This window comes from Zonotrichia albicollis, chromosome 3 (assembly GCF_047830755.1).
Source record: "Zonotrichia albicollis isolate bZonAlb1 chromosome 3, bZonAlb1.hap1, whole genome shotgun sequence".
Classification (NCBI taxonomy): Eukaryota; Metazoa; Chordata; class Aves; order Passeriformes; family Passerellidae; genus Zonotrichia; species Zonotrichia albicollis.
The window spans coordinates 16,123,056-16,136,200 of record NC_133821.1 but is presented as its reverse complement, the minus strand read 5'-3'; the positions used below and the strand labels follow the sequence as shown (position 1 = coordinate 16,136,200).

The following is a 13,145-nucleotide window of genomic DNA, read 5'->3' as shown; positions in this document are numbered from 1 at the left end:
TATAATAATAAATTAGCCTTCTGAGAACATGGAGTCAGATTCATCTTTCCTCCCCACGACTGGGGACCCTGAAAATACCACAAGTCATGTTTCCACTTTTAGCAGGACAAAAATCAAGTTGTAATATGCATCTGAAAGAAGAAAATAACATCCAAACTCCTACTTTTTTCTGAGGCACACTGAACATTCTGCCTGTAAAATGCTGCAGGATAAAGAAAAGATGATTCATCACAACTCAATTTTTTGCTGTTTACAGTGTTATTTCCTATTAATGTCAATGTTTCTGTTAGGAATTTATGCTTAGATTTACTCAAACATAAGACGAAGGGGGCTGGGCTTTTGTTTTTTCCCCAGTAATAGAAACAAGCACATGTGCTTCTAATTTTGCATTAAGAAATAGGCACTAAAAAAAATGAGTCAATGTTATCTCTCTACACCTTGCTTTCTGCAAGCAGCCTTTACAGAAGTATTTGTTAGAGTTCAGAAAGGATGCAAGACTCCCCTTGTTTAACACTGCATTCCACTTTTGTTAGCCTAAGCTTACACTGAAATCTCCTTTTCAGGGAAGTAATGTGAGATTGTTTTTCAGCACCTGAGCTGTGTCACAGCCTCACTCCTGAACAGGTATTTTTCAGTTCCTTGCTAAATGGCAAGATATTCTTTGTGCTCCTGGAAGATAAAACAAGGAGCAGCTCTCCTCAAGCACTCACCAGCTCACTTGTCAGCCAGTCCTTTCCAGACCAACACAATGTATTTTTGTTCCCAGCTATCCTGGCTGCTTAATTTCCAGATTTTAGAGCTTTTACATTAAAATTGTAGTTCTCTAAACCTCCTAAGGGTTAGCCTCCCCCTTTTTGTCATTTCCTATAGCTGCAGCAAACAAACACTCCAGCTCAATCTCCTCAATTCTCAAGAGAATTTGGCAGCAGTATTAAGTAGGACCAATCTGAAACTTGGGGAGAGGAGCAGGGGTGTCTCTGACATTCTTTCAGTCCTGTAGATATCTATATTATTTTTCTTAACGTAACAGTGGTTGAAATGAAAAAGGAATTCTCTTTTCACCCTGTGGCAGCTCTTTGACAACAAAACCACCATGGGGTTTTCCTGGTGGTTTTGGATTGTAGTTGAGAAAACATTAAATTAAATCTAATTAAACACTAATCCATTTATACATGTGCAGATTTTTTCAGTGTTGCTGCAAGGAAGGAGCAAAGAGGTTGCCTGAAAAATGACATTATGCTAGGTAATACCTTGGTTGAGGTGTGTGGGTTCTGTAACCTGAATGCCATTCACAGAACACTGTGCTCCGTTCAGTGGGATCAGGTTCACAGTTCCATTGAGATTTTCAAAGATGCAATGCTCACTTTCCAGATCAAGGCCATGAAGAACTAAACACAAAAAAATAAGTTAACATAATTAGACTCCTCACAATTAGTAAGATCAACATGCTAATAATAATTTATTATTTTTTATTATTATGCACTACATATCAGTGTATCTTCTCTTTATTCTGGACAATGTTTTCCTCCTTCCTTTATCACATCCTGCATGCCTTAAATATTGATTGTTTTATTCTAGTGGAAAGAAGTGTGCTGGGTTGGTTTTCCATTTTTGGGGGGTTTTTTTGTTTGTTTTTTGGTTTTTTTGGTGTAATAGTGTTTATTCCTGGGCTTTGATGCCTGATTAGCAAATGTTCCTTTCCTTCCAATAAAAACCAGAAAAGTACAATTCACATATTTGTAGAAAGAGATTCTTTGACCAGTTTCACAAGGAAATAATGAAAACTTGTAGACCTTAGAGCGACCATGCTTAAATCTGAAGAGACAGGATATAAGACGCCATTGTGGACAAAAGGTTGGCTGAAGTAAAGTTCTTAAATCTGATGACATTCGGGGCTTTTATCAATCAGTTATGCTACTTTCCATTTTTCCTTCAAATAATGTGTGATTATGTATTTTGCTTAATATCACAAAGCATCACAAGTTTGGAGTTTCATGGAATTTATTAGAGTAATTTAAATCCAGACAACTTTTGACCCATGAAAATTTACCAAAGTAAGATGACTCTCAGATTCTCACTCACCCAAGAATTAAAGGATGCAGTTTACTTAATCAAACTGCCTTCCAAGAACCTATGTAAAGCTTATGTGATAGTCCAGATCTGGCAGTTAGTTGCATTGGTAAGAAATCAACAGGAAAATGAGTAGATTTTTACCGATTTTCAGAATTCTTTTAAACTCAAATCAGAAGTCCCAAGACTATCGTACATGTAATAGTCTAACAATGTCATGATGCAAAGGTTAAGAGAATGATTCTGCAGTAATTGAGACAGGTGCTAGATGAAAAAGGACAATATTATTGCAGGATGCTATTTCAAGAGAAGTAAGAAATCAATTAGTAGCGAGTACATGAACATACTGAAAGCCCCCAAGCTATGCTAGAAGTCATGCTGCTCTTTGAAGCAAATCCCATGCAATTCAGCTTTCAGATTTTCTAAAAATTAAAATACCCAAACCACAGAACAACTAAGTGAAAAAGGGAAAAGAACATACAAAGCTTAGTTCACATATTAGGATACTGGATGAAGAAAGAATATAAAGATGCCAAATTCCATACCAATGTCCTGTTCTGTTATAGCATCTTCTCGGCCAACATATGTTTGGCCCTCCTAATTAAGAGAGAAATACACATTATTTCCAGTTGGAATCTCCTTATCTCCCCCACAAGAATATAATTTATCCTTCCACTTTCTCAGGGTAACCTGAATGAAATATATATTTAAACATACATGAAAAAAAGGAATCATGCAGCATTTTCAAAATGCTTTCACAGTCTTTGTTTTATAATATTATAAGCAAATTGAAGTTTCAACTGTCTGATGCAGAACCACCTTTATAGTTTTGAGACAATATAGACTTAGATTTTAAGTTCAAGCTTTATAACATTAATAACAAACGAATACATATAAAAAAATAAACCAATACAGATAGCTGGTTAACCAGTTGACTGTCAGGATAAACCTGAACAGATATTTTAATTTCATCATTTCCAACCTCTTAAGAGCTTTTTTACTACAGCAGACAAGCATGAAGAGCTTTTCTTATCACAGTAATGTAATGAGCACTATATATGGATAGCAAATCAATACTGTAATTTTTCTACTGAAAAGAATCCCAGGGCATATAAAGGCTACAGAAACACAGATGTGTATTTACCTTCAGGTGGTACAAGATGATACCAGTACTGAGAAGATCATCATCAATGCCAATGAGATGAGGCAGTTCAGAATCCAACACAACACCTATCCCTTCTTTCCTCAGAGCCAAAGTTTGTTCCTATAAAGGACAAAAGTCTATTTGTTAGGATGTGCAAGAAATACCCCTCCTCTTTCTCTTTCTAAACCACATTTAATGTAATTTCTTCTGTGTAATATCACACAATAGAAAGAGCAATTTTTTAGAATTTTTTGATTTTACATTTTAAACTTCTTTACTTTTATTAAGCACTCCAAGCTTGCTGTTGAGGACATCTGTGAAGGTGTTATTTGAAGGAAACCAGACAAACAGCTCAACTATAGCAGAGAAGGAGCATCAATCAAGAGTGTAACAAAGCAATGTTGACCAAAAGCAAGCTATGTTCTACCTTTCACAGTGGTAAGGAGAATTTCAAACTCCTCAGCATTCAGGAGAGCTAAAGAACAGAAAGCTGAAAACTTTCCAGCAGTCCTTTCAGTAAGCTGAACTTTGCACAATAAAAGCCCCAGACCTCTGACAATTCAGTAAACCTAAGCAGCTGAAATATCATGCAATGGAAGAGAAACATTGCCAGTAGTAAACAAATGTAAGAAATATTCATAGCACATAATTTCAATACTACAAAATTTCTTGGGCCACATTGTACAGCCATCCATAGGTTGAAGCATCATTCAGCAGGACTTCAAGTGGGAGATTTCAGCCTTGGATAAAGTAATCTACTGTGTAGTACACAACAGTCTATGCAATAAGTAAAAAATTATAGCTTTGAAATAAGTTTTATTTAATAAATACAATTTTCAAGTTGGAACAGAATCCTATTGGCTTCTAGGCCTGGAAGGTTACAACAATAGAAATTGTGAATGTCTCCTCACACACAATCTTTCAACAGAAATGTGTTTTTATGTGTAAAAGGGCTAAGCCCTGACAATCCACGAAGCAGAGACAATGTCAGCAAGCATTCCTGTGTATTACAAGGAGCTCACTTTTCTCCTGGTGCTAATCAAAGTAGAAAATAAGTTTTGTGACAGCTGCATGACTATTCCTTATCCAAGTCATCAAATGCTTTCTCCAGAGCCAAAAAGAGATCACACTGTTTGTAAGAAAAAACAACACAGAGATTGCTACATGTACTTTCCCAAGTACGGCAAGTTACAAGTCCAAAGAAGAAAGCAGATGTAAAATCTCATTTCCCTGCAGGAAAAAAGATGATGTCAATATTGATGCTGTCTAAAAATTTCAAGTATGGACACATCCGGGCAAGATGAGAAGATGACACAACATATAAGACTCTGCAAAACAAAACTAGGAAATGTTACTCTGGTCATAGGTGAATTAAAAAGTTCTCCAGAATACAGAAAGAAAAAAAAAAGCTGTGATTCATGTGCAGGTCAGACATTCACATTATAAAGGAGTCACATCATAAATCTAAAAAGTATGGCTTAATTAATTGTTCAAGTGAAAAAGTAATTTCAGTCAAAAATACCTGTCACATATTTGATATTTACTGAGTAGCATCCACTGTTATCCATAATTTACAATGTTCCCACACGACAAGGATGAAGACAAGACCCTGAGGACTGCTGACCAGTTACTGCTAGCACCTTCAGCCCAATGGAACTGATAAAATATTAAAAGCTGAATATTTTTTCCACAGCACAAAGCATTTGCCAATATCCTGACAGAGGAAAAAATAAACATCCCAGGAGACAAAAAAATTATCACTGGGTGAGAAAAATAGCTCACAAATACTTAAGAATAAAGAAACAATATGATTCTTTATTTTCCAGTCTTTCAATATTCAACACATTCTTATTATAATAAGAAATTAATCATGTTTAATTGTGATTTAAAACAGATGGATTGCTTTTTTATTCAGATCTAAAATTAAAGAACACAAATTAATTGAGTTTCTAGAGTTACATTTTGTAAATGACTACCATCCATGCACAGAATGCATCCTCTTAATGGAAATTTTATAAAAATGCAGCAGAGACAGTAGCTGTGATTAACTATAATATTTTTTTAGCTTAATACAGGCTGTAAATAAGCTTTTATCTTCAGATGCAATTTACTAAAACAATCTGCATATTAATCAGATACCTGGAGTAACTCCTGAACTTTAATAGCTTGGTTTAAAATTTAATTCCAAATTCAAAAGCTTCTGCAAGGATGCCTCCTAAAGCCAAACTGTGCATTTCTGCCCCAAAATGAAATCACAGAAACATCACTAATAATAAACCTTTATTACTCTGTTCTCTAACAGTGAGAGAAGGAAAAGAAAAAGGCCCAAAAGAAGTAGTCAACCTGTCCCTCTTTCATCCTTGACAGCATAGCAAGAATGTTTTTGAAGAGGGACAGACCACTTTTGAAATAAATTGAAGGTCTGCAAGCTATTACAGGGCAGAGAAATTATTAGGTTTAATCCACTATTTGACTCACTTCCATTTGTGCCCCATAATTTTAAGTGGTGAATCCATAGCTCAAATTACAAGGGCATGAAAGGTCACTGTCCCCATTAAAAACTACTAATTCAGAAAATTTATGAAAATCTCAAGATGCAGTTGAAAAAGGCTGAATGTACCCACATGCTTCTTAGCTTGAATTATCCTTGAGCAGAAAAGTGTACAAATACTCCCTCAGTATTTAAGATGTGTTCACAAGCTGAGGAAAATAAAGCAAGCTGAGTATTATCCACAAAGGAGCACTTTGGATGGCACTGTAGTAGGAGCAGAAAAAGGTTTTCTTCTTTGGGAGCTCTTAGAACAAATGGACTCACTTGAAGAGTGACTCAGAAAGCAACTCTGAGACAGACTACAAAAAACCATCTTTAAGTCAAAGTTAAAATAAAGGGATTATATTGTAGATTTAAATTCTTGTGTCTCTGAATTCAGCTCTGACTCAGCTATCAGAACTAGCCTGATACAATAAATTCATTTACATTTATATAGAGAGACATAAAAGCTTTTGTGAAAACTCATTTCTTCTGTACTGTAGTAAGCTTACTGTATTAACTGATGCAGTGGCACCTCCTTACTGAGATATGATCTGGTAGTTTAAGAACAATTCTATGACTGAAATACTCACTTGAGATGAAAAGTTCATCATCATCATCATATACAACTATCCATTACAAAGGCCACTGCTGTGACACACAGGATGTCTTTAAATGGATAATGCACACACAAAAATAGAATCACAGAGCTTTACCTTTTTTTGGCCAACAAGACACTGAATTAAATTAAAACAGAAAGTCCAAAAGGCATTTCTAACATTCCTTGACAAATCTAATCATAGAGAAAAACATTGTCCCAGCACATATTAAAGACCACATGTAATTAGTGCACTGCAGTGAACACAACTTCTCAGGGGAGTTCCATTTTTGTCAAACTTTCCAATTCAAAAAGGCAATTCCTTTATTTAAATATTGAACAGATAGCTGCTGGCACACAGTCCTGAGAATACACTGTACAGACACATTTTCACTAAAACATGACAATTTAGTTAGCCAGCATGATATTCAGATTTCTACATTTAAATTATAAACCCCCGCCCCCAACACCAAACTAAAAAATTATGTGCAAAAAATGTGCAATGGGAAAAGTCTTGGCATTAATATTTCACCAGACTATATATGAGAAAATTCTTATGCTAACAGGTACTTTGGGCGCATTTGATTTTTTTGAAAACATGCTATTATATCCCAAGTTCACAAAAATGTCTGATTATACTCAACGGCCCAGCACTAACATTAAGTCCTCTATAAAATATATAGATGTAAACTGCACACAAGCAAAGTTCTTACTTCTTAATTACTCTTCTTCCAGTTATGTATTCAATTCACTTTGCATTTCCTTTAAATCACTTAAAACAAATGTTTCATATTTAAGAAAAAATATTCCAGTGTTCAGAATTCAAATGCTCCCGAAAAAATTTATTTCCAAAGCCAGCAGATACATGGCATTAAAGAGTCTACGTAAACAGAGAGAGGAAATAGGGTGAAGCAGCCTCAGCTGGTCATGCCATAATCAGCATGAGTGAAAACTCAAAACTTCTCTCACTGAAGTTTGAGTTTTCCACCTTCCACAAAAAGAGAAAGTGAGACAAAAGTGTGGGCAGGGCTGTGATGAATGTGCAAAAAACCCAAGGGGGGAAATTTCCAAACAAGCAGTGCTCACTTGATGTTTCTTATATGAGGAAGTAGAAAAGAAAATTGATTGTCAGGAGTTCAAAAGTAAAAAGCAACCCCTTGTTGCTAAACACAAGGACACTGCAGACACCAATAATTTACATGGCTGCAAGAAATTACCTGGAAAAAAGCTGAGGAAAGGAAAAGAGGTACTTGTGGACAAAGGCACAGGGTATCCATTGCTTGGATTTCTCTACCTTCATGAATCACAGACAGAAAGCATGCAGTGTTTTCTGGAGAAGGATTGCTCTGCTTGCCCTGTTTCATACTCCAAAATTGAGTGCAGCTGAATAAACCATAACTCACCTACATGGAACTCATTCCCATCATTTGGGTGCTATAGTCCTAACACAGGCTTTGCATGGTTAAAAATTGCAAGATATAAAAGGAATATACTGAAGACAGATTTCTGTTTCTCTTTACACGATATAAATTATCAGAATAATTCTAGATATAATTCTTCTCAAAATGCTACATGAAGAGAATGACTGCTCCTCTGAATTTTCAACTGCATTGCATGCTAATTATTTTTTTTATAAAGATGACAGCCAACTACTGAAGTTGCAGTCACAGTATTAAGAGGCAAGTGCAGAAAAAAATTAGCAAAGCTGCCAGTAAGCCCCCAAAAACACAAGAAAGCTGATTTGATTAAAGGAAAACCTGAAGAATTTTACCTCTGCTTGAAATGCCAGCAACATTTCCCCTATGTGAGGAGAAAAAGTGACCTCCTGTATCACAAGTGCTGTGCCCAAACAGCATAACAAGTAATTTTATAGATTACACTCAGACTCTCACTCATTATATAATGTAAAATTATTTCAAATATTTGGTCTGAACTTGGTAATAGACAGTTTATACTCATGCACTTTGCATCACTATTGACATTCAGCTGAAATAATAATTTTCCTTCTCCAGCCTTTATTCACTGATGCTGGCAGCAGTGGTACCTGTTCTCTGTACTGAGAATAAATAGGAATTGGTTATACTATGCCAAACTCCAAGCATTTCCCCCAGGAGATGCCCAGGCTCACCATATCCCAGGGTTTAGCACACCCTTTCTCAAGGCCTTCTTCTTTGCCGATTTCCATGGGGTGTTCCCAGCGTGTATAAAATTTTACCAACCATGCACACCCCTCTTTTCCACAATATCTATCTGATTCTTCCAGATTCATGTGTCTTTCATGCAGATGTACCATCTCATGACAGTAAAGTCTCATGCCATCCTCCTCCTCTTTCACAGTGTATTAAGTTCTTTGCATTGCAAACTATTTACCATCAATGACTTTCCTGTTTCCCTCAGATTCACTCAATCCTCTCTCAGATGCTCTACTAGAAAAATTACCTTTAATACCAGCAAACTTCACCAGTTAACACATTTAAAGAAACCATTACACATTATTAAGCCCAAAAATGTGCTCCAGGACCACCTTCCCAAAACCCTTACAGCTTCTCACCCCTCCCAGTACCACTGCTCCCATCACATCCTTGGTAAAAGCATTTTTATTATATTTAAATCCTTACTTCCACTCTACAATTTCCTATACATCCCAGGGTCAAATGCTCCATCAACATCCACCAACATGAGAACCAGAGAAGGGGGAAAAGGGAACCAAAAATGAGAGTAAGGCGGGACATGAAATGGGGAGAAAACCTGAAAGAAAAGGTGGGTAAGAGCAATAGAAAAGAGGTAAAATGGGGCAGGAAAGAGAGGGGTGAGGGGACAGAAATCAGTGGGAAAACATGCAAGGAAATGGTGGGAAAATGTGACAGGAAAGGCTGGAGGAGGTGACAAGAAATGGAGGGCAAAACTAGACAGGAAAGGAAGCAGAAAAGAGGGAAGAGGATATGCTGGAAGAAGTGACAGGTTGGGGGTGAAAAGAGGACAGAAAACGACATCAGGAAGGGACAGAAACAGCTGGAAAAGGAGACAAATTAGGGCAAAGAGTGGATGCAAAATGGTGGGAAGGTATGAGGGGGAAAGGTGGAAAATGTGAGAGAAAAGAGTGGGAAAACGTGAGGGGGAAAAGGTGGGGAATTGTGAGGCAAAAAAGTGGGGAAATTGAAGGGAAGTGGTATGAAAATGAAGGGCGAAAGCAGGAAAACGGGAGGGGGGGGTGTGGTAAAAATTAGGGAAAAAAGCAGGAAAATGTGAGGGGAAAAGGGTGGGAAAACCTGAGGAGAAAAGGGGGGAAAACCTGAGAATGGGAAGGAATTGAGAAAGCTGCAGAAAGAAGGCGAGGGGAAATGGGGGGTGAAAAGGGACAAAGTGTAAGGAGAGAAGACAGAAAAGTGGAAAAGGGGACTGGAAAGAGGATGTTGGTGACAGAAAATGGAGCAAGAGAGGAAAGGACTGTTTCTAGCAGGGATCACTGTTAGACAGAACGAGATCCAGCACACACTGAGCAGACAAACCAGGATCAGCCAGCAAAGGCAAAAAACCACAGACTACACACAACATGACAAATATTCATTAAATAGGAAACTGCTATTTTAAACCTAAGAGATTTACAGAGTGTTATGACTATGAATTTGAAAGACATGGCAGAAAAAAGACACCATTTCAAAGAAGTTTTCTCAAGAAAAGCAAATTAAATTTTCCTTACTAGTCCAGCAAATATAAACTGTCCAGAAGGCAGTGTCAGCCAAGTTTTAGAGTCCTTCCACAATTCACTTCAGCATAACAAACATAAGTCAGAGCAACAGTTCTGAATTTAATATTTGCATTTAGCTTTAATGCTTATTTCCACAGGGTAATATTTTAGCAAATTATTTTCCATTCATTTTATTTTGAGAACAGAGTTTATAATTACTTTTCTGGAAATTGCTGAAGGTGTGATCACCTTACCTTCCTTCCCAGACATTATGTGCTAGGTTTTACCAGGTCAGTTAAAGAAAACACAAGCTGTCACTTATGTGATGCTTTTAATGCAAATTAAAGGCCTATTAAAAGGTCAGAAATCATAAAAAATATATTCCATTTGATCTCAAGGCAAACATTAGAGGGTATTACAAAAAGACAGGATAAAGTGCCCTTTAAAAACTATCAGTTTGATTTTGTGTATCCAAAGCATAAAATAATTGGTGCATTCAGCTGGCACAAATAGCATTAGCAACTGGTGTCCATCATACAGTGACTAGGATTTTTGGATTTTTGATACTATTCTTTTGTAAAGAAGGTGAACTCAGCTGGAACAACTGAACTTTTCTTACGAAAACATCTTCCCTTTATTCTAAACCCAGTGAAATAGATCTCATCTAAAAAATATACCCCAATTCCATCATTAATACTATACAAGATAAGCATATAGAAATATAAATATAAAAACTGTATAATTATACACAGTCAATGGCTTGAATTCTCTAAACTCAGTAATTTCTAGTAAAATTTTCAGTAAAATTCTAATAAAAAAGCCAGAAGATAGACAGGAAATGCCCATATTTTATATTACGCATTCTTATATTATATATAATGAAACTGCAGGTCATTTCACAATTTTTATAACAAAATGAAAATTAACAAGTTATTCTAACTTGCACCAGCCCAGTAATTAAACTGCTTTAAAGGACAACATAAGAGGACACCAAAAGCTTCAGCTGTAATTTCAATATAGTGATCTCCATTTCAATCATACAAATAACAAATCACACATACAGATGCCAAACAAGATCACAGCACCCTGTAAAAAGGTAGTTTGAAAAAGAGGATAAGCACAAAATAAGGGGACAAGACAAGATGACAAGAGAAGAAATCCAGAAATATAGTCACAGGAAATAGGTACCATATGAATCAAAGGGAAGTGTCCTTTAAAAATAAATTAAACAAAAGCAATCTATACAGAGAGATCTATAATCTGGCATCAGTCCCTAATATCAAGGCCAAAATAGTTATCATATCTAATAGTATGATAATATTATTATAATAATAAAAATGATAAATAAAAAAATAAAATTAATAAAAAACAAGAATAGTGAAATCATATTTCATAGCCAAGATAGACATCCCAAATATTGACTGAAGGGTCACCTTTTTTGGCATGTTCAGCAAAAACTGAATTGAAAAATCCAGAAGGGAGGAATCTCTTGCACTGTACTATGTAATCTAGACTACAGTACATTATGGCATTCTTGGCAGACTGCAGTTTTGCCACGTTTGAGTATTTTTTAAAATTAGGGCCGATTGAATCATTGAAAGGGAACTAGCACAGCTTTGCCAACAACTAACAGAAAAGAAGGCTTCCTTGAAAGATGCAAACCTGCTGCGCTTTTAGGGTCAAAATGCAAAGCAATCCACCCAAGCTCAAAAAGCAACCACTGACAGTTGTATTTTGTTAACTGATCTGAACTTTAACTTGGATGGCCTTTTTTGCATTCTGATAAAAACCTTCAGGAAAATGCTTTTTGTTAGCTAATATAAAACAATAAAAGAGGAAGTAGTGTTCTCCAAAGGAGGTATGGCATTTGTTGTATTTGCACACTGTAAGAAATGAGGCAAGTTTTATTTCCTCAGTGGAAAAGCTTCATGTTATTTTAAAACCTCAGTGAGATCTGAAAACATGAGTGTGCAAATGCTGTGTATCATGGCAGCCTTGTCTCTCACCTGAATTCTCACTGACTCCTGACAGGAATTATTGCACCTCAAAAACTATAGATCTACTGGAGGGGATTCATTCCACTATGTAAAACACCTCAAAATAGAGGATTAATGCACTGATATGGCATAAAATAGAGCATTTTTTAATGACTTACAATGATTGACAAGTAAATAGCACCAGCCATAACAGATGGAGAACAAATCTTTCATTCCTAAGCCTTTGAGGTGTACAGTACACCAAGTTTCATAATTTCAGAAGTTAAAGAAGACCTCAGAATGAGTCTAAATCTAACCATTTGAACAAAAAGCAGACTAGGTGTTTGAAATATTAATTTAAATGCTTCATTATCATAAACTATCAGGAGCACATGAAAAATCTCTTTCAAAAATGCTGCCAAAAGGGACTATGTGACACAGAAGTAACCTTGAATTTAACATGTACAATGCATCCTTTCTTAATGAAAACAAGGTGACAAGTGTATTATGACCAGCAAGATCACTGGTAAACAAAAGCTACTTGGTGAAACCAAAACAAACTTTGATATTGTTTGACTAAAAGCAATCTGTGGCATTTAATGCTTAAATATGTTATTTTATTAATAGAGAAAACGTTTCGATTTAATGAGTAAAGTAGCTTATACTTGGACAAAACTACAGAGATTTAAAGATAAAACCAAATATAACCAAATTCTCTCCCAGGCATATTTCAATTAAGAGTATTAATGAGTGTTTAAATTCAGCTAATCAATTTAGGTCTTAAGAGACCAACAACTTGAAAGGAAAATGGCCAAAAGGAAATTCCTCAGGAGGAAACACACTCAAATTTCCCTGGGTTAGGGATCCAGTAAGATACAATTTCCATGGGTTAATAGAATCTTAACCTTAAAATTCTCCTTTGCCTTTCTGTTACGTTCCCTCCATATGACTGTAACTCTGGAACCCATCAAGGTCAATCAGACCATGGCCTCCTTCCTTCCACAAAGTCCATTTGCATTTTGCAGCCAAATGGAATATATTTTTTATTATTTCTGACCTTTTAATAGGCCTTTAATTTGCATTAAAAGCGTCACATAAGTGACAGCTTGTGTTTTCTTTAACTGACCTGGTAAAACCTA

General features: G+C 36.0%; 1 protein-coding gene across 6 annotated transcripts in view; it reads right to left on the bottom strand.

Moving 5' to 3' along the window:
* Window positions 1-13,145, bottom strand: part of KIF16B (kinesin family member 16B) — a 146,885-nt gene that overhangs the window by 79,725 nt on the left and 54,015 nt on the right. For all 6 annotated transcript variants that reach the window (XR_012579414.1, XM_074536845.1, XM_074536846.1 and 3 more), the window contains 3 exons: window positions 3,215-3,334; window positions 2,616-2,667; window positions 1,251-1,388 (listed from right to left, as the gene is read on the bottom strand). Coding sequence is in view for 5 of the 6 variants with exons in the window: in XM_074536845.1 (XP_074392946.1) it covers window positions 1,251-1,388; window positions 2,616-2,667; window positions 3,215-3,334 (310 nt within the window). In the remaining variant the exon portion in view is untranslated. The remainder of the gene's footprint in view (window positions 1-1,250; window positions 1,389-2,615; window positions 2,668-3,214; window positions 3,335-13,145) is intronic.